This window comes from Salmo salar, chromosome ssa01 (assembly GCF_905237065.1).
Source record: "Salmo salar chromosome ssa01, Ssal_v3.1, whole genome shotgun sequence".
NCBI classification, from domain to species: domain Eukaryota; kingdom Metazoa; phylum Chordata; class Actinopteri; order Salmoniformes; family Salmonidae; genus Salmo; species Salmo salar.
Window position 1 is genome coordinate 135,180,056 of NC_059442.1, and position 22,100 is coordinate 135,202,155.

The window sequence follows — 22,100 nt, forward strand, 5'->3', positions numbered from 1 at the left end:
CTTTTACATTTCCCCCGTTTAAGGTTTACCCAAAATCTGAAGCATGCATGAGTGTTAAAGTTCAAAACACTGAGAATGCAAATTTTGTATCACGTTATTAGAAAAGTACCAGCTGCATTTTGGAGACAATGTTTGACTTGTTACCATAGGTTTTATAATGCGCAATGTCATTTGTCTCATAGTAAAGCTAGCATATGAAGTTCAGCTCCACCACTACTGGACAACTTTATTTGTATTGCTTTTAATTAATTTCTTGTTAACACATTTTATTCTAGCTAGCTATGTGTAGGTAGCTATCAAGTAAACACAATTATTACCCTCAATCAAATGACAAAGTTAGGCATAGCAAAGAGAGACCTTTTGTGAAGGTGCATGTTTAATTTTGCATAAGTTAAATCCAACAATCTTGGAATGTATTTTTTTGTAAAACAGGAGGATCAGTCATAACAAACTTGCCCCTGCACAATTCCAAACATATTTTCAAATACAATGCAGGCTTTTACAAAAATCCTTTGACAGTCTAGCATCTTCTCACTGTCATTAAATTAATTTACTAATACATTTTCTCACACAAACAATACTCCTAGAGCTGATCGTGGCAGACCTCGTCCTGGTTGGCCTCTGTCTCTGGTTACTTCCCTGGTCAGCTGCTCCAGAGGGAGGCCCACCACCAGGTTACACATGGCTATGGCTGTCATCAGAAACCTACAACACAGAGCGCATGGTACCCTCAAAGATATGTGCCTTATATGACATGTACTCCTTCCTAAAATGCTAATGTCTACATTAAGGAGAATTCAGCACCATCTGAACATTAACCTTGACGGGATCGGTGTCTCCCCCATTTTGAACAGATGTGCGTTTGGATCAGTCTAAAACTTTGCACATGCACTGCTGCTATCTAGTGGCCAAAATCTAAATTGCACATGGGCTGGAATAATACATTATGGCCTTTCTCTTGCATTTCAAAGATGGCGCAACAAAAAAACATCTTTTACCAGATCTAAAGTGCTATATTCTCCTACATAAATTTCACATTTCCACAAACTTCAAAGTGTGTCCTTTCAAATGGTATCAATAATATGCATATCCTTGCTTCAAGTCCTGAGTTACAGGCAGTTAGATTTGGGTATGTCATTTTAGGTGAAATTTGAGAAAAGGGTCAGATCCTTGAGGTATTAACATGGTCAAAAGCAGCCACACACAAGCCTAAGATCACAATGCCAAGTGTCAGCTGGATTGGTGTAAAGCTCACAACCATTGGTCTCTGGAGTGATGAATCACGCTTCACCATCTGGCAGTCCGATGGACAAATCTGGGTTTGGCGGATGCCAGGAGAACGCTTCCTGTCCGAATGTATAGTGCCAACTGTAAAGTTTGGTGAAAGAGGAATAATGGTCTGGGGCTGTTTTTCATGGTTCGGGCTAGGCCCCTTAGTTCCAGTGAAGGGAAATCTTAATGCTACAGCATACAATGACATTCTGTGCTTCCAACTTTGTGGCAACAGTTTGGGGAAATCCCTTTCCTGTTTCAGCATGACAATGCCCCCGTGCACAAAGTGAGGTCCATACAGAAATGGGGTAGAAGAACTTGCCTGTACTGCACAGAGCCCTGACCTCAACCCTATCGAATACCTTTGGGATGAATTGGAACGCCGACTGAGCCAGACCTAATTGCCCAACCTCACTAATGCTCTTGTGGCTGAATGGAAGTCCCTGCAGAAATGTTCCAACATCTAGTGGAAAGCCTTCCCAGAAGTGTGGAGGCTGTTGTAAAAGCAGCAAAGGGGGGGATCAACTCCATATTAATGCCCATGATTTTGGAATGAGATGTTAAACGAGCAGTTGTCCACATACTTTTGGTCATGTAGTGTATGTGAAAATGGCACATTTCTATGTTTTGTAGTAAAATAGATAAGATAAGTGACAACCAATTTGTAGACAATTGGTTAAAATCATGATGCATACCGATGATGTCATTGGAAACGCTTATATTTACCTTTTTTACTACAAAACATAGAAACGCGCCAAGCTGGTGCAGGATACCAGTGGAAAGTGGAGGAATCGCATGGGTTTAAGTGAAGACAGGATAATGACTATAATCCTAATGGGGAAATTGTTTGCGGACAAGGACATTGAGACAAATACAGACATAAGTATGAGTTTTGCCATGGGTTTTGGTAGTTGCATGAAAACAAAACACTCACGTTCGCCGCAACATGTACTTTTTCCACAGTAAACCGGTTCAGCCTTTCGAACATGTTGGCTTCCCTGTGCTTCTTCACTTCCTTAATTCGTCGCTGTCGGCATAGAAACAGCCGGACGACGGGATCCATCACATTGACCTCTGACCCGTCATCATTGTCTCCAGTGATGAGTGGCTGGAGCTCTGGAGGCAGGGACAAGACAATGTGTTAGCTTAGCACAGTGTTTCCCAACCCTGGTCCCAGTACCCCCAACAGTACACATTTTATTATAACACTGGACAAGCACACCTGATTCAACTTGTCAACTAATCATCAAGCCCTCAATGAGTTGAATGACGTGTGTTTGTACAGGGCTACAATGAACATTTGTACTGGAGGACCAGGGTTTGGAAACACTGGCTTAGCACTTCCTTTATGTTGCGTGCTAGTTCCTATTGTGTGTACAGTGCATACGGAAAGTATTTAGACCCCTTGACATTTTGTTACGTTGCAGCCTTATTCTAAAATGTATTATAGTTTTTTCCCTTATCAATCTACACACCACAAAGCAAAAACAGGTTTGTATAAAAAAAAAATTGTATAATTATGTTATTTACATAAGTATTCAGACCCTTTACTCAGTACTTTGTTGAAGCACCTTTGGCAGCGACTACAGCCTTGATTCTTCTTGGGTATGACGGTTCAAACTTAGCACACCTGTATTTGGGGAGTTTCTCCCATTAGTCTCTGCAGATCCTCTCAAGCTCTGTCAGGTTGGATGGGGAGCGTTGCTGCACAGCTATTTTCAGCTCTCTCCAGAGATGTTTGATCGGGTTCAAATCTGGGCTCTGGCTGGGCCACTCAAGGACATTCAGAGACTTGTCCCGAAGCCACTCCTGCGCTGTCTTGGCTGTGTGCTTAGGATCGTTGTCCAGTTGGAAGGTGAATCTTCACCCCAGTCTGAGGTCCTGAGTGCTCTGGAGCAGGTTTTCACCAAGGATCTCTCTGTACTTTACTCTGTTCATCTTTCCCTTGATCCTGACTAGTCTCCCAGTCCCTGCCGCTGATAAACATCCCCACAGCGTGATGCTGCCACCACCATGCTTCACTGTAGAGATGGTGCCAGGTTTCCTCCAGACGGGACGCTTGGCATTCAGGCCAAATAGTTAAATCTTGTTTATCATGGTCTGGGAGTCCTTTAGGTGCCTTTTGTCAAACTCCAAGCGGGCTGTCATGTGCCTTTTACTGCAGAGTGGCTTCCATCTGGCCACTTTACCATAAAGGCCTGATTAGTGAAGTGCTGCAGAGATGGTTGTCCTTCTGGAAGTTTCTCCCATCTCCACAGAGGATCTCTGGAGCTTTATCAGAGTGATCATCGGGTTCTTGGTCACCTCCCTGACCAAGGCCCTTCTCCCCCGATTGCCCAGTTTGGCCAGGCGGTCAGCTCTAGGAAGAGTCTTGGTAGTTCCAAACTTATTTTATTTAAGAATGATGGAGGCCACTGTATTCTTGGGGACCTTCAATGCTGCAGAAATGTTTTGCTACCCTTCCCCAGATCTGTGCCTCGACACATTCCTGTCTCGGAATTCCTTCGACCTCATGGCTAAATTCAAAATCAATTGAATTGACCACAGGTCGACTCCAAGTTGTAGAAACATCTCAAGGATGATCAATGGAAACAGGATGCACCTGAGCTCAATTTCAAGTCTCATAGTAAAGGGTCTGAATACTTATGTAAATAAGGTATGTTTTTTATTTTTAATAAAGGGGCAAAAATGTCACACAAAACAGTTTTGCTTTGTCATTGTGGGGTAGCGTGTATATTATTAAGGAACATTTATATAATCAATTTCAGAATAAGGCTGTAACGTACAAAATGTGGAAAAAGCGAAGGGGTCTGAGTACTTTCTGAATGCGCTGTATATTTAAGCCCTGACCTGTTCCGTTGCGGACCCGCTCATGCAGTTCAAACAGCTTAGTGAAGTTCCTCTGTAGCGCTGCTTCTGTGGTGTTGACGTAGATGACCATGTAGCACGACGGCTCCTCAGACACTGTACACCTTATGGTAGGCCCCAGCAGGAAGCTGCTCACACACACATACAATGAGTACTCCTAGCTACATCATGGCAACTGGAATGTGAAACATATGTTTAGCAGTAAGTTCCACACCATTATAATGACTACAGTACAGCTGTCATCCATTGAAGGGTGTTATTACAGGCTGGCTGAAGCAGGTAGGGTGACGAAGGAGTATACCTGCTCCTGCTCTCCAGGTTGGAGAGTGTAGTTCTTCTCATCCACTATCTCAACATTCAGCAAGCCCTGCAGCACCTGCACACTGGTGTTGCCCAGGTCCTCACTGACATAGTTATCTAGGTGGAGACCTAGAGGAAAGACGAACCAACACATGCATGATTAGGATTGAAATGTACTTTGGGTGAGGAATCAGTAATCACCATGTTGGCCCTTTCCTATTCTTTCTATACACCAAGTCACTCGGCTCCGTCATATCCTCACATGGTCTCTCCTATCATTACTATGAGGATGACACAACTACTTTTCTCCTTCTCCCCCCTTCTGACACCCAGGTGGCGACACCCATATCTGCATGCCTGCCAGATATCTCAGCTTGGATGTCGGCCCACCACCTCAAGCTCAACAAGACGGAGCTGCCCTTCCACCCAGGGAAGGCCTGCCCACTCAAAGACCTCTCCATCACGATTGACAACTCCACAGTGTCAGCCTCCAAGTGTGCAAAGAACCTTGGTGTGACCCTGGACAACACCCTGTCGTTCTCTGCAAACATTAAAGCAGTGACTCGCTCCTGCAGGCTCCCAGCTTGTGCCATCAAACCCCTGAAACTTATCCAGAACGCTGCAGCCCTCCTGGTTTTCAACCTTCCCAGGTTCTCCCATGTCACCCCGCTCCTCCGCACACTCCACTGGCTTCCAGGCGAAGCTTGCATCCACTACAAGACCATGGTGCTTGCTTACAGAGCAGCAAGAGGAAATGCCACTCCCTATCTTCAGGCTATGCTCAAACCCTACACCCCCAACCCTACACCACCTCTGGTCTCTTGGACCTCCCATTCCTACAGGAGGGCAGCTCCCGCTCAGCCCAGTCCAAACTCTTCCCTGTCCTGGCACCTCAATGGTGGAACCAGCTTCCCCGTGAAGCTATGACAGCCGAGTCCCTGCCGATCTTCTGAAAGCACCTCAAACCCTACCTCTTCAAAGAGTATCTTAAATAATCCCCCTCCTTCCTCACCTTGAGTAAAAGTCTATTTACTATGCCTGTGATGTAGTTGACCCACCTAGCTATCTTAAAATGATTGCACTAACTGTAAGTCGCTCTGGATAAGAGTCTGCTAAATTACCCAAATATAATTACTCTCAATGGAAAACAATGAGGGAGAGGGGGAGACCCCGAACCTGGGAAGTCTGCGATGAAGACGATCTCTGTCTGGTTGTCCAAAGAGTCCTCGATCTCCTGAAACTTGGTCCTCCAGGGAGAGAGGTCCACCAGCAGAGGTGTGAGCCATGGATTTGGGCCGAATGGTGACCAGTCTGCCTTCACAATGTTCACATGGGGGTCAAAGATCCTAATGGAAGGGAAAAGAGAATTCAAGACCAAACTGCGAAGAACATTTCTATCCATGTGGAGGATGTGAAAGATCACAAAAAGGCCATGTAGTACCGTTGTTGGAAGCGTTCATTGATGGACACCCAGATGTCAAAGTAGATCTCTGGGTCAGAGATGTTGTAGTGAGGCAGGTGGCGCCTCAGGCAGGTGGCACACTGCTTCAGCATGTCCCCATGGTCCTTCCACCGCCGACTGAGTGAACACCTACAGGAGCACCACAGAGCTTTTCAGAACATGTAAATACGCACACACAAAACATGAACACCACATGAATGGGGTATACATAAGACATTCACAAAACCTTCATGAGTATTGCAGTACAAGGTACTCAGATCCGCCTTCTCCCAGATATTGTCACAGAAAAGTTCATAATTAAATAAGATTTACGCAATCAATAATTTCTACAAAGGTGTGTTGAAGTGAATGAATGAACATTATGGGCGACCTCCATTCCCAATGTGTTCTTATCTCTGGAGGTCCTACTGTATGTAGGGCTGATTACTTTCTGTATGTAGTTCACTTAAAAATCAGACCCAGAGTGCCATCATTGTTCAGATGGGATGTTGAATGGTTAATGAATCGACTTGAGCTTATACTCCTCAGTGTCACAATCCCCATGTTTTCCACTTTTGCTTTCTAACCTTTCTTATGACTCTATATTGGTGTTATGGTTCAGTGGCTTACCCCAGGGTTGAGGTATCCAACCTCTCCTGTTTTTCTGTCTTGACATGCTGGTAGGAGCAATAGTGAACCATCACATCCCAGGAGTACCCATACAGGCCATTGGTCCAGTTGTTATAGCCCTAGGTCAAAAAGCAATAATTATACACATTTGTGCACAGAATTTTTGAGAAATAAGCATTTTGTGCATATGGAAAATGTAATAGAGCTTTTATTTCAGCTCTTGAAACATGGGACTAACACTTTACATGTTGTGTTTATATATATATTTTTGACATCCCTGTTAGCGAGCATTTCTCAAGGTATGTCACACCTGTCTGGTGGATGGATTATCAAGAAGCTGATTAAACAGCATGATCATTATACAGGTGCACCTTGTGCTGGAGACAAAAGGCCACTCTAAAATGTGCAGTTTTGTCACACAACACAATGCCACAGAAGTCTGAAGTTTTGAGGGAGTTTGCAATTGGCATGCTGACTACAGGAAAGTCCACCACAGCTGTTGCCAGAGATTTTAATGTTCATCATAATGTCGTTTTAGAGAATTTGTCAGTACGTCCGACAGCAGACCATGTGTAACCATGCCAGCCCAAGACCTCCTCATCCGGCTTCTTTCACCTGCGGGATCATCTGAGACCAGATACCAGGACAGCTGATGACACTGAGAAGTATTTGTCTCTTTCTTTCTGTCTGTCTTTTTGTGGGGAAGAACTCATTCTGATTGGTTGAGACCTGGCTCCCAAATGGGTGAGCCTATGCCCTACCAGGCCCACCCATGGCTGCGCCCTGCCCACTCAAGTCAAATCCATAGATTACGGCCTAATTTATTATTTCAATTGGCTGACTTTCTTATATGAACTGTAACTCAGGAAAATCGTTGAACTTGTTGCATGTTGTGTTTATATTTTTGTTCAGTATATATCACACTGAACATACCAAACATTAGGAACACCTTCCTAATATTTAGTTGCACTCCCCCACACTTTTGCCCTCAGAACAGCCTCAATTCATTGGGGCATGGAATCTACAAGGTGTCGAAAGCATTCCACAGAGATGCTGGCGCATGTTGACTCCAATTATTCCCACATTTGTGTCAAGTTGGCTGGATGTCCATTCAGCCAACATTCTTCCTACACACAGGAAACTGTTGAGCATGAAAAACCCAGCAGTGGTGCAGTTCTTGACACAAACTGGTATGCTTGGCACCTAATACCATACCCAGTTCAAAGGCACTTCAATTCTATGTCATGGCCATTCACCCTTTGAATGGCAGACGTAAAAAAATATATATGATTTTTGTGCATCTGTCTCCTCCCTTTCACCTCCAGTGATTGAAGTGGATTTAACAAGTGACATCAATAGGGGATCATGGATTCACCTGGTCAGTCTGTCTTGGAAAGAGCAGGTGTTCTTAATTTGTTGTACACTCAATGTACACACACAGTGCCTTTGGAAAGTATTCAGACCCCTTGACTTTTTTCCACATTTTGTTACAATAGTCTTATTCTAAAATGTTTTTTTTTTTTTTTTATCCTCATCAATCTACACACAATACCCCATAATGACAAACCACAAACTTTGTTTGTTGCTAAAAACTGAAATATCACATTTACATACGTAGTCAGACCCTTTACTCAGTACTTTGTTGAAGCACCTTTGGCAGAGATTACAGCCTTGAGTCTTCTTGGGTATGACACTACAAGCTTGGCACACCTGTATTTGGGGAGTTTCTCCCATTCTTCTCTGCAGATCCTCTCAAGCTCTGTCAGGTTGGATGGGGAGCATTGCTGCACAACTATTTTCAGGTCACTAAGTTGACTGTGCCTTTAAACAGCTTGGAAAATTCCAGAAAATTATGTCATGGCTTTAGAAGCTTCTGATAGGCTAATTGACATAATTTGAGTCAATTGGAGGTGTACCTGTGGATGTATTTCAAGGCCTAACATCAAACTCAGTGCCTCTCTGCTTGACATCATGGGAAAATCAAAAGAAATCAGCCAAGACCTGAGAGTTTTTGTAGACCTCCACACGTCTGATTCATCCTTGGGAGCAATTTCCAAACGCCTGAAGGTACCACGTTCATCTGTAGAAACAATAGTACGCAAGTATAAACACCATGGGACCACGCAGCCGTCATACCGCTCAGGAAGGAGACGCCTTCTGTCTCCTAGAGATGAATGTACTTTGGTGCGAAAAGTGCAAATCAATCCCAGAACAACAGCAAAGGACCTTGTGAAGATGCTGGAGGAAACGGGTACAAAAGTATCTATATCCACAGTAAAACACGTCTTATATCGACATAACCTGAAAGGCCGCTCAGCAAGGAAGAAGCCACTGCTCCAAAACCGCAACAAAAAAGCCAGACTATGGTTTGCAACTGCACATGGGGACAAAGATCGTACTTTTTGGAAAATGTCCTCTGGTCTGATGAAACAAAAATATAACTGTTTGGCCATAATGACCATCGTTATATTTGGAGGAAAAGGAGGAGGCTTGCAAGTTGAAGAATACCATCCCAACTGTGAAGCACGGAGGTGGCAGCATCATGTTGTGGGGGTGCTTTGCTGAGAGAGGGACTGGTGCACTTCACAAAATAGATGGCGTCATGAGGAAGGAAAATTGAGATGTTGCTTCAATATATCCACAAGACATCAGTCAGGAAGTTAAGGCTTGGTCGCAAATGGGTCTCCAAATGGACAATGACCCCAAGCACACTTCCAAAAGATGTGGCAAAATGGCTTAAGGACAACAAAGTCAAGGTACTGAGTGGCCATCACAAAGCCCTGACCTCAAACCTATAGAAAATGTGTGGGCAGAACTGAAAAAGCAAGGAGGCCTACAAAACTGACTCCGTTACACCAGCTGTCAGGAGGAATGGGCCAAAATTCACCCAACTTAATGTGGGAAGCTTGTGGAAGTCTACCCAAAACGTTTGACCCAAGTATAAATTGTTTAAGGCAATGCTACCAAGAACTAATTAAGTGCATGTAAACTTCTGACCCACTGGCACTGTGATGAAATAAATAAAAGCTGAAAAATCATTCCTTCTACCATTATTCTGACATTTCACATTCTTAAAATAAAGTGGTGATCCTAACACCTAAAACAGGGCATTTTTACTAGGATTAAATGTCAGGAATTGTGAAAAACTGACTTTAAATGTATTTGGCGAAGGTGTATGTAAACTTCTGACTTCAACTGTATATAAGGAATATCAAAAGAGACCGTATAAGATCCCTTTCTACTACCCCTGAACAAGGCAGTTAACCAACTGTTCCTAGGCCGTCATTGAAAATAAGAATTTGTTCTTAACTGACTTGCCTAGTTAAATAAAGGTCAAATAAAAAACAGAACTGCACTCCAGATCAGGACAGCAGGATGTATGGACCAGTTTTACTTCTACAAAGCCTCCTTCCACACCCCTCTGCAACTCCCATCGTTCTGCTGACTCAACACAGTCTACACTACTGTTTGGTGCTGACGTATAGCAGTGTTGACACTGATTGAGAAATGATTCTGGTAACCCGTAGAGTTGGGAAATAACTTTAGCTGACAGCGGTACACTCAGTGACTCCCAACTGTGACATTCAAATCAGGGCTTTTTCTTAATTCAATACATGGAAAGGACTACAAGTTTATCACAAACTCATCCTCCATTTCTACAGTAGTACCTGTGTGATGAAGTGAGAGTAAGGCAGGAAGAACTGTTCAGCCATGTAAAGAATGGTGAACAGAGTTGCCAGCTTGTGTTTAAACCGTGTTTTGGAGGCCTTGGGCGCAGAGTGGATCCTGTAGAGGTGTTTTAGGTCTCTGGGTAAACACAGGAGATGCTGGGCTGTGGGGGAGGAGACGTGAGCGGCAGCACTGGCCTGAGGAACTCTGGGAAGCGACTAAAGAAGTTCCTGGGCCAGTCGGGGTAGCAGAAGAGAGGACTCGTGGCCAGCATGGTGTAGACAAGCATACCAGGAGATAAAATAAAGGACAATGTGATCAATAGGGGATTATAGATGAACTTAAATAGTGGATCATTATAGAAAAGATAGCTTTGAAAATGCTTTATGGGTCACAGGAGACTGCTTGCATTATGTTGCCCTCAAGGATAGGCCGTCATTGTAAATAACAATTTGTTCTTAACTGACTTGCCTAGTAAAATAAAGTTTATATAAATAAAAAAAGATAAGTGATAAGGAAATACTTATCAATGCAATCGTTTAATGACGATGCTTAGTAATTACAAGCAGCCCTCATGGATTTTGAATTATAATATTTGATCATTCGTTACGATAACTAAATACAATTAATCAATGGGTTCTCACCGATGCTGAGGAGTTGGGAATTCATACAGGGAAAGTAACTGACAAAGAAAATGCCAAAAGGGCGTGTAGCGTCGAAAAACAGCAGATAGCCGGCAGACAGATCCAGACAAAGACCACCTCCATGGACAACCAGTAGACTCACCATTTCAGTAGGCAGAATCATCCTGTGGGACAGACACACAGGATAAAACGCATACAACATTGTGAGATTGGGGCAGTTTGATAATCCATGCAAAACATGACAGAGCAGGGCCCTGTTTAACTAACCTGAAAGGGTCAAAAAGCCAATGGTGTGCCAAGTATGACATGGAATATCCCCCCCACCCAGTCTGCATCCAATTTCTTGATTCCAACAATGAAGTATACTATGAAAATCTGCCAAGGACAAATATCAAGATATTCATATTATAGGAGCATCCTAAAGGTTTATCACACACATGTAATTAGGCAGATACGCTTAATAGAGTAGTAATGAAGACAAGTTTCCTTGGATTCAATATAATGCATTTGGCACAGACCTGAAACCTCAGAAGAGTATAGTTCCAATGTGGCACTTGGGCATTCTATTTCTAAGGATTAAGTAATCCATCTATTGATCTGAAAATAATAATATACAGTACCAGTCAAAGGTTTGGACACACCTACTCATTCAAGGGCTTTTCTTTATTTTTAATATTTTCTACATTGTAGAATAATAGTGAAGATATCAAAACTATGAAATAACACATGGAAAAAGGTGGCTACTTCTTCAAAGTAGCCACCCTTTGCCTTGATGACAGCTTTGCACTCTCTTGGCATTCTCTCAACAAACTTCATGAGGTAGTCACCTGAAATGCATTTCAATTAACAGGCGTGCCTTGTTAAAAGTTAATTAATGTGTTTAAGCCAATCAGTTGTTGTGACAAGGTAGGGATGGTATACAGACGATAGCTCTATTTGGTAAAAGACCAAGTCCATATTATGGCAAGAACAACTCAAATAAGCAAAGAGAAACGACAGTCCATCATTACTTTAAGTCATGATGGTCAGTCAATCCGGAAAATGTCGCCAAAACCATCAAGTGTTACCAGCCTCAGAAATTGCAGCCCAAATAAATGCTTCACAGAGTTCAAGTAACAGACACGTCTCAACATCAACTGTTCAGAGGAGACTGTGTGAATCAGGTCGAATTGCTGCAAAGAAACCACTACTAAAGGACACCAATATGAAGAAGAGACTTGCTTGGGCCAAGAAACACAGGAGCAATGAACATTATTCAAAATTTGAGATTTTTGGTTCCAACCGCTGTGTCTTTGTTAGACGCAGAGTAGGTGAACAGGTGATCTCCACATGTGTGGTTCCCACCGTGAAGCATGGAGAAGGAGGTGTGATGGGGTGGGGGTGCTTTGCTGGTGACACCGTCTGTGATTTATTTAGAATTCAAGGCACACTTAACCAGCATGGCTACCACAGCATTTTGCAGCGATACGCCATCCCATTTGGTGCTGCATCAGATGACCTGGCCTCCAATCACCTGACCTCAACTGAAATTAGATGGTTTGGGATGAGTTAGACCGCAGAGTGAAGGAAAAGCAGCCAACAAGTGCTCAGCATATGTGGGAACTCCTTCAAGACTGTTGGAAAAGCATTCCTCATTAAGCTGGTTGAGAGAATGCAAAGTGTACAAAGCTGTCATCAAGGCAAAGGGTGGCTTCTTTGAAGAATCTAAAATATATTTTTGTTTAACACTTTTTGGTTACTACATAATTCCATGTGTTATTTCATAGTTTTGATATCTTCACTATTATTCTACAATGTAGAAAATAATAAAGACAAAGAAAAACCCTTGAATTAGTAGGTGTGTCCAAACTTTTGACTGGTACTATAAGTGCATAAGTGTGCATACAATGACACACACACAGAAAGATACTGAAAAAAAAGAATGTCAATCAACCAAATATATTATACCTAACAACTCTTTAGTACAATGGTTTCATAAGAGATTAACTACTCACCAATATCTGTTGGCGTCCATGAATGTCAGCTGGAAGCCAATGAGGCCATAGAGGTAAGAGTGGTTGTTCCATGCTGTTTTGTCCAGGAAGAAGATGTACCAGTAGGTGGATATGAACATGAGACAGGAGAGGCGGTAGAAACAGCCCAGCATGATTCCCACAGCACCTATAAAGAAGACACAAACATGGAAATTGAACATTGATGCTCTCATTAAAACACACACACACAAAGGGGACAGCATACAGTTGCTGTTCTAATCACTGAATCAGAACTTGACCTACCAAAGAGCATTACCACATAGACCAGGTACATATAATCAAGAGGCAGCGGCTGCAGGAAGTTGAAGAGATAAATGCGGCACACGGGAGCCCCATCCAGGTGGCTATGGCCTCGCTCCTGTGTGATGTCTATTGTCATTATCATGCCTGCAGGACAGAGACAGAAGATTATAATAATATCTTTCATTTAGCAGACGGTTTTCTCAAAAGCGACTTAGTCATGCTTGCATGCATTTTACATATGGGTGAGCCTGGGAATCGAACCCACTTATCTGGTGTTATAAGTGCTATGCTATACCAATGCCAGACACAAGACTACACTCACCTGACCACCAGCTGATGATTTGACTAGCATATGACACTCAACTTCTTATTCAATTTATTACATCCTCAGGCACAAATTAAAATGACAGATCCTGCAGCCATTTTGACTCAGGATAACTAAGCTTAGTGAAAATGACTGACAGGTCACCAAACACGAAGTGGAAGATGCCCAGAGAAGCAGGGTTAGTCGGGTGGTTTAGGAGATACACCTGGTGATGCCAGGAGGACAGGTCCTCCTTCTCAAACCCAAACAGATGCTTCATCCTGCTCTCACTTTCCACTACCCTCTCTGCTGTTGGTGCCATCTCCTTGTCCATGGTCCCTTCATCACTACTCCCAGAAGAGTCCCCCTGTTCTGAAGACTACTCAATGAAAGGAGTACCTAAGCGAGAAGGGGAAAGATGTATACCAATTCACACTTCAGAAGAGAAACATCTTTACCCTACTGTTCACAAGAATGCAATAGGTATGTGTTGTGTACTGTATGTAAATGCCACAATGCACTATAAACCATAAGACCCAATTAATAGTTTTTCCTGATTATAAACTCATTGCGTATGTTGCACGTATAAGAAGGATGTAATGCAACTCACTCACCGTAATTAACGTATTACTCAAACTAAATCTCACCTTGCTATAAACAGTGTAACAATTTACTGAAAGCAGAGCTGCAAAGCAACAATTGTTACATACCTGCAGCAGCATTGTCGCACGAACCTGCCTCCATACTTAACTCGGTTACGCAACCACAAAAAACACTAGATATATGGACAGGGAGGTCAACCTAGCAGAAGAAGGCACCTCCTTTTCCCGGGGAGTTATTCAACACAAGTAAACAGTTGGGTACGTGTCAGCCCGTGTTTAAAGGAAGGCTGTATGGAAAGTCGACCGGGAACCTGAAACCGTGCTCAGCGTCTATTGGTTTTTTTTTTCTTCACGAAACACATCTACTACTGCTAGTGGGGACCTGGAAATGATATGACCACAGCGGTTGGGATGAGAATGGTCTTTGGAGATGGTTAATAAAACACATCTAAATTACCTCCTGAAATAACATTGCATTGTTTCTGGGAGTGGTCATTGGTCACCTACACATTTTTTAAATATATAAATCTGGTTGAACAATCATCCAATATAAACATATTCCCACACTAGCTAGCACCAGGTAGCCTGTCCAAATCTGCATATCACCTACAGTACAGTAGATGGCAACAATGCGCAGAAGCGCGTGAGGCACATCATAGTTAGCAGGCTAGAAGAAGACAAATCTTGAGCCTGTGGTATCTGCATCGTTTTAGCTATGGAAAATAGGAAGACAATTTGACAATGGTTCTTGAAATATCCTTTTAAACATTACTAATGATGTTCAGGCTATTGGTAGATCGTATTTGGCCGGATTAACTAGCTCCGCAATATCTGGTGCTAAATTACCTTTTTGTCCCAAAAAATTTAGCTGAGGAGGCTTATTGTTTAGGTACTGTACTAGCTAACAGTAGCTAAGTTACGTCTGTGACCTGTCACAGCTGAGCTGGCTAGCAACATAGCTAGGCGTGCTTAAATTCATTGTCAACAAAGCTTGCTAGCCGACGGGTTTGCCTTGTTATATATATCAGGTAAATTAAGTTTCTGTATATCGTAAATTATCTAGCTATTACATGTATTAGCTACCCGGTCGTACGCTAAAGTAGCTAGCTAGCTGTGTTGTAGGTAGCTAGCTAAGGAGCTGTGGCAACAACAAAAACAATGATAGCTGGACACAGTGCCTGAGATTGTTAGCCTGCTACCGTTGTTAGCTACCGCAGTATTGTTGTCAGAGGACAGGACTTAATTGTGTTTATCATTTACACTATATACAAACGTATGTGGACACCCCTTCAAATTACTGGATTAGGCTATTTCAACCACATCCGTTGCTGGCAAGTGTATACGATCGAGCACAAAGCCATGCAATCACCATAGACGACAAATGGCAGTAGAATGGCCTTACTGAAGAAGTAAGACACTTTCAACGTGGCACTGTCATAGGATGCCACCTTTCCAACAAGTCAGTTAGGCAAATTTCTGCCCTGCTACAGCTGCCAATGTCAACTGTAAGTGCTGTTATTGTGAAGTGTAAACGTCTAGGAGCAACAATGGCTCAGCCACGAAGCTCACAGAACGGGACCACCGAGTGCTGAAGCGCGTAGTGAGTAAAAATCGTCTGTCCTCGGTTGCAACACTCTCTACTAAGTTCCAAACTGCATCTGGAAGCAACGTCAGCACAATAACTGTTCGTAAGGTGCTTCATGAACAGGGTTTCCATCACAATGCCAAGCGTCGGCTGAAGTGGTGTATTAGACTCGAGCAGTGAAAACGTGTTCTCTGGAGGGATGAATCACGCTTCACCATCTGGCAGTCCAATGGACAAATCTAGGTTTGGCGGATGCCAGGAAAACACTACCTGCCACAATGCATAGTACCAACTGTCAAGTTTGATGGAGGAGGAATAATGGTCTGGGGCTGTTTTTCATGGTTTGGGCTAAACCCCTTCGTTCCAGTGAATGGAAATCTTAACGCTACAGCATACAATGACATTCTAGACGATTATTTTATTCCAACTTTGTGGCAACAGTTTGGGGGAAGGCCATTCCTGTTTCAGCATGACAATGCCCCAGTGCACAAAGCAAGGTCCATACAGAAATGGTTTGTTGATATCGGTGTGGAAGAACTTGACTGCCCTGCACAGAGCCCTGACCTAAACCCCATCGAACATCTTTGGGATGAATTGGAACGCCGTACTGCGAGCCAGGCCTAATCGCCCAACATCAGTGCACGACCTCATTAATGCTCTCGTGGCTGAATGGAAGCAAGTCCCTGCAGCAATGTCCCAACATCTAGTGGAACGCCTTCCCAGAAGAGTGGAGGTTGTTATAGCCGCAAAGGGGGACCAATTCCATATTAATGCCCATGATTTTGGAATGAGATGTTCGACAAGCAGGTGTCCACATACTTTTTGTCATGTAGTGTATATAAACAACTGTGAAAGTTCTCCTGGTCTGAACCTAGATAACTTTAAGAAATAGTTACTCATCAACAAAAAAGTGACCTAATCTAGTTTACCCCTGAGTAGTGAAGCTCATGAATTACAATGCATCCATGCTGACGGTCTTGTTTTGTGTGTAGTGTACAGGGGAGAGATGGGCACCCTGGGCAGCCGCATGCAGGCCTCCTCCCAGGATCCGGAGGAAGCAGTTGAGACTGCATGTGCCAGTGGCAAGCATGGATGTGAGTGCAGAAAGAGGAAACGGACTGCACACTGCGACTGTGACAGTGAGCCTGATGAGGAAGATGCCTTACTGGACACACCACGGAGGTGAGAAGAGCCATACGCATACACACAACTTCATGAACACAGGTGACACACACACACAGCAAAACAGAGTAAGAGAAAAACACACTAAAGGTCTACACAAACAGAGCCCCGTTTGCGGCACGCACTACGTAGTTCCACGTACATGTGTGCGGCAGAATTTTTGGAACGCGACGCTGTCTACTCTGTTTGCGTAGACTATGTAGAGAGCCCTTCACAGCACAGGTGAGGTATTCACACATCTTTCATGTCTTTCATATGGCCAGCCTGTTTCTAACCTTGGCCTGCCCTCTGCTGGTTTGTTTTGGAATTGTAACAGGAAGAAGCTAAAGAGCACTTCTAAGTACATCTATCAGACCTTGTTCCTGAACGGCGAGAACAGTGACATCCGCATCTGTGCCCTTGGGCAGGAGTGGAACCTGCACAAAGTCTACCTGTGCCAGGTTAGTGCACTGTTCTGTGTACACTACACACTGAAGTCTCAACAAAGCCAATGCCTGTGACTCATTCCACTCCCTCTCTCCTCCCTGTGTTTTAATTATGTAGTCAGGGTATTTCTCCAGCATGTTCAGTGGATCCTGGAAGGAGTCCAACATGATGGTCATACCGTTAGAGATCCCAGACCAGAACATCGACACAGAGGGTGAGGACTTAAGTCACTCTCAGGCAGTGTTGTAGTCGAGTCACTAAACCTTGAGTCCAAGTCGAGTCTAGAGGTCCCTATGGCTGGAGTCCGAGTCATCAATGGTCGAGTCACGAATAAAAACTCGATACTAGTATTGTTTTCAATTTCTTAAAGCACTTTGTGTTTCTTAACCAGGCAAAGCTAAACAGTTGACTGGTGGTTACGGGGAAGCAGGACAGTCGCTTGCGCGATGTGTCGCTTAGCCGATGATCGAAGCGGAGCCTGCCTGCCTACTTGTCTGCCCACAATCATCACTTGCTCCCCTGCAGCTCACCAGCTGATGTCGGCTGCGTGTGCCAGGTGTGGCGCATCCTTTCCACTGCTAGAGAACAGAACCCTTGCAGATATGTGCACCCAGTGCTGCTAAAATTCTGCTTATCATAGTAGCCAGTCCAAGTGCAGATACAAGTCACGAGAAAGGAGAATCCCAGTCACTAATGGTTGAGTCACAAGTCATCAAAATCGGGACTCGAGTCGGACTCGAGTACTACAATACTGCTGTCAGGAATAAAATACTACAAATCGCTTTGTTTATGTCACTGAACTTCTTTTTTGCAGTTACTATACACATTTGTTGTGTGTGTTTTTAGCTCTGCAGGTAGTGTTTGGATCTCTGTACCGGGATGATGTTCTGATCAAGCCCAGCAGGGTGGTCAGTATCCTAGCAGCAGCTTGTATGCTCCAACTGGTCAGTAGATGGTCATTATCACACTACAGTATATTTTACATGGAATGTAACTGTATATAATGTTGAGATGATAGTGATATGTGTGGGTTGAAAGTTACTGGAATGGAATTTTCTGAATGATAATAGATGATCAAAGCCATGCCTTTGTGTCTTTGCAGGATGGTCTGATCCAGCAATGTGGCGAGACCATGAAAGAGAACGTTAGTGTCAAGACTGTGTGTGGCTATTACTCTTCTGCCAGCATCTACGGCCTGGACTCTGTTATGAAGAAGTAAGCCCCATCATTACACTCCTATTGAATAATATTACACATTTTAATTATTTTCGTCTCGCTCTACATGCTTATGCTTGTGTGTCTGCTGCAGGTGTCAGGAATGGCTCCTCAATAACCTCATGACCCATCAGAATGTTGACCTGATGAAGGAGCTAGGGTGCGTCTCTTTAATGTTTTCATATTTTTCCCTAGGGCTCATACACTATATATACAAAAGTATGTGGACCCTTCAAATTAGGGGATTCGGCTATTTCAGCCATTCCCATTGCTGACAGGTGTATAAAATTGAGCACACCGCCATGCAATCTCCATAGACAAACATTGGCAGTAGAATGGCCTTACTGCAGAGCTCAGTGACTTTCAACGTGGCACCGTCATAGGATGACACCTTCCCAACAAGTCAGTTCATCAAATTTGTGCCCTGCTAGAGCTGCCCCGGTCAACTGTAAGTCACTACCGAGTTCCAAGCTGCCTCTGGAAGCAACGTAAGCACAAGAACTGTTGTACATACTGGTAATAGAGGCTACGTGTTGTGTGGTCAGTGAGCGGGGTGTGTGCTGTATCTGCAGAGCGGACGTGATGGAACCGCTGATCCAGTCGTCTGACCTCTTCGTCATGCAGGTGGAGATGGACGTCTACACAGCCCTGAAAAAGGTACTACTTCAGCCTTTTGGGCTGTCTCTACTGTAAGGAAGACCGTAGATTTATCTCCCCCTTCCCCATTTGTTCGTTCTCATTCATACCCTCTCTTTGTAACTCTCCCTCTCCTCAGTGGATGTTCCTTCAGCTCAATCCATCCTGGGACGGTCCCATCAAGCAACTGCTGGCTGACGCTGACACCTGGCTTTGCAAACGCAGAACTGGTACGTTCTGTTCCACAGTGCATGTCATAGCTAGCTACAAGCCTATCTGAACAAGGGGTTTTAGAATAGACAGACGCTGGCTGACCAGTCTTTTCTAATGGACCTTACGTGCATGCTGTTGCAGAGTTGGGAGAGGAGGAGCCCTTCTTAAAAACAGAGGACGGCGCTCCCTTTACTCCCGTCTTCAGTCACGTGCGCCTTCAATACATCATCAACGACCTGGCGTCTGCACGCATCCTGGAGAGAGACAACATTCTCCCACCCGGTAAGGTTGATGATTGGATAGTGGTTTATGTTTCACATTCACTTAACTGTTTTTGTAGTCATTTTTGATCTACTCTGTTCAACTCCTCATACCACAGATTGGCTGACTTCCGTGTACAAGAGCCAGTGGTTTGCCATGCTACGGACGGAGCACGACAATGACAATGGGTGAGAACTGGAGCTCCAAACCAGCAATATCGCACCATGACAACATTAATGCCAATCTGCCACTTTCAGTGACTGAAAATATATTTCCGCTAGAATAGAGCTCGCCAGCTTGTAGTCCTAAAACCCTGAAATGAGTTACCTCTGGTTCGTTCGGCCACCCCATGGCGGAAATTAATGGGGAAAGAATAGGGTTTTGGGATAAACGCTGAAAATAAGTTCTGAGGTTAACACCGGTTTAGGAGATCTTATAGGTTTTGTTCTGTGAGATAATATCAGTCAGTTAACATGACCTTTATGAATTATGAAGCCTTTATGTGCTTTGTTTTTTATTTATTACATAAACGCTTCAAAATTCACAAAAAGTGACATTAGCTGACGAAGATAATTTCACAGAACAAAATGTATAAGATCTCCTAAGCCTGTGTTTACCACAGACCTTATTTTCCACGTTTAACCAAAAAGAAACATTAATTTCTACGTAGGCATTGTCCAATGAACCATGGCAGAGTTGATGCCTTCAAAAAGACGCCATTACTATTTATTTCTATAGTAAGACATTTGTGTTTGTAGTCCACAGGATGCCAACAAGGAGGAGTTTGAGTCAAGCAGTATGAGGTGTGGCAGGAAACTGACCAAAGATGGAGATGTGAGTCAAACGATTAGTCTCTGTGTAATAAGGAAATGATTTATTCTGAATCATATAATAAGCACTTAAAAGCAAAGATAAAATAAGAGGATGTTTTAACTTTTTATTCTTGCTTAGTACTGTTGGCGGTGGACAGGTTTCAACTTTGGCTTTGACCTGCTAGTGACCTACACCAACCGCTTCATAGTGTTCAAGAGGAATACACTGAGCCAGCCATGTGGGGGAGCTGTGAGTCTGCAGCCTCGGAGGCATCTAGCATACAGGTTAGTGTTCCACGCTGCAGACAGGACCTAGACTGTGATCAGCACAACACGCATAGGACAGCTATAGATTTCAAAGGTTGGCAGTGCATTGTGTGTGTATTAGTAATGGTATAATTATGTTCTGTATAACTGCCACGTGATTTACATGTGCTCTGTCAGGCCTGACTAGCCCCTCACCTGTCATTCGCTGTTCATCTCTGTTCAGGTTACGCCTGGCCTCCTTTGATAATAGTGGGAAGCTGGTGTGTAGTCGATCTACTGGTTACCAGCTTCTCACCCTGGAGAAAGACCAGGTCAGTCAGACCACACATAATCTACGTTCTGAAACTTTCCTCCCCTCTTGAAATTAACACATCTCGGTCTTAAGTATTGCCTGAATCGGATGAAATAATTATGGCTGTAACTTACATTCTACTCCTGTCTCTTTTCCAGGAGTATGTGGTGATGAACCTGGACAGTCGGCTCTTGTCGTTCCCCCTCTATGTGTGCTGTAACTTCCAGTATACATCTCCTCATATGGACCGCCGTCCTGATGCCCCTGAACCAGAGAGCAGCGCCCGCAGTGTATCCTGATATCAGCTCCACACCCTCAACCAGTCCCCTCTCTGACCCCAGGCTGTGGCCCACAGCTTCTACCCCACACAGCCCTGGCATCTGCATGCTCTTTAGCCCAGTCTATTGTGTTTTGGGATACGTTGTTTTTCAAAAATATTCATTGTTCTTCAGTTTATGGTTATTTGATTTCATTCATTTGATATGCCTTTTTATATTTATTTTGCTTTTTTAATGAAAGAAAAAAAACTTACACTGCCAATAAATAGTCCACACGGGTGGGCTGTGGTGCTATCAGAAGTGTGACCATGGTCATCTCTCACAGGGAATTATCCATTACTATCTATGTAATTACTAACACATACGGTATTGCTAGTTGAGTATGTTGGCCACTAGTGGGTCTGAATTAGATGTGAATTTCAAATACCTATGGCAGAATATGGTGCTGCTTTTAAACTTTCAAAATATTACTTTAATTTCTAGTCTACATTTTGGATAATTGTAATATACCTGCCTTAATGTATTGTAAGATGTTGTGCATATTGATTTATTTTGGACCAAAGTTACATGGCAGTCTTGACAATAGTTTACTGATCTGTCAGTTTCCTCAACAGTGGGGGCTTACCTTCACACTTTGCAGTCATTCATATCGTATTGCTGCATTGTCAAATGAACCTGCAAGTAAGCATTTCGTTGGACAGTGTATACCATGTGTATCCTGTACATATGACTAACTTGTGCTGTAATATCCTCACTGAAATGCTGTCAATTAGTTCACCGTTAGTGTCTGTGCATACATTTGTACATTATACAGGTTTCACTATGCTGTACATGCTTAGTTATTAAAACTGGTGTTTTCAAAAGCTGTATAAGGTGTGTGTGTTGCATTATAATTCACATTTTGATGACTTGCCAAAAGACGCAGCT

At 43.5% G+C, this 22,100-nt stretch overlaps 1 protein-coding gene and 1 pseudogene across 1 annotated transcript; one reads left to right on the top strand and one right to left on the bottom strand.

Moving 5' to 3' along the window:
* Window positions 1-347: 347 nt before the first annotated feature.
* LOC106564883 (vitamin K-dependent gamma-carboxylase-like) lies at window positions 348-14,577 on the bottom strand (annotated as a pseudogene).
* A 76-nt stretch (window positions 14,578-14,653) lies between these two features.
* LOC106564898 (germ cell-less protein-like 1) lies at window positions 14,654-22,040 on the top strand. The gene is made up of 15 exons (XM_014131397.2): window positions 14,654-15,034; window positions 16,584-16,773; window positions 17,090-17,213; window positions 17,317-17,413; window positions 18,046-18,143; window positions 18,302-18,414; window positions 18,509-18,574; window positions 18,987-19,071; window positions 19,190-19,280; window positions 19,405-19,545; window positions 19,643-19,712; window positions 20,283-20,358; window positions 20,476-20,621; window positions 20,827-20,914; window positions 21,054-22,040. The coding sequence occupies exons 2-15, from the start codon at window positions 16,598-16,600 to the stop codon at window positions 21,192-21,194; spliced, it is 1,512 nt and encodes a 503-aa protein (XP_013986872.1). The 5' UTR covers window positions 14,654-15,034; window positions 16,584-16,597; the 3' UTR covers window positions 21,195-22,040.
* The last annotated feature ends 60 nt before the right edge of the window (window positions 22,041-22,100 follow it).

Bases quoted from the DNA above. Each gene is read 5' to 3' on its own strand.
- LOC106564898 (XM_014131397.2), top strand. From the start codon at position 16,598: ATGGGCACCCTGGGCAGCCGCATGCAGGCCTCCTCCCAGGATCCGGAG. The intron at 19,546-19,642 runs GTAAGGTTGATG...CTCATACCACAG, and splicing joins AGACAACATTCTCCCACCCG to ATTGGCTGACTTCCGTGTAC. The intron at 19,713-20,282 runs GTGAGAACTGGA...TTGTGTTTGTAG, and splicing joins GAGCACGACAATGACAATGG to TCCACAGGATGCCAACAAGG.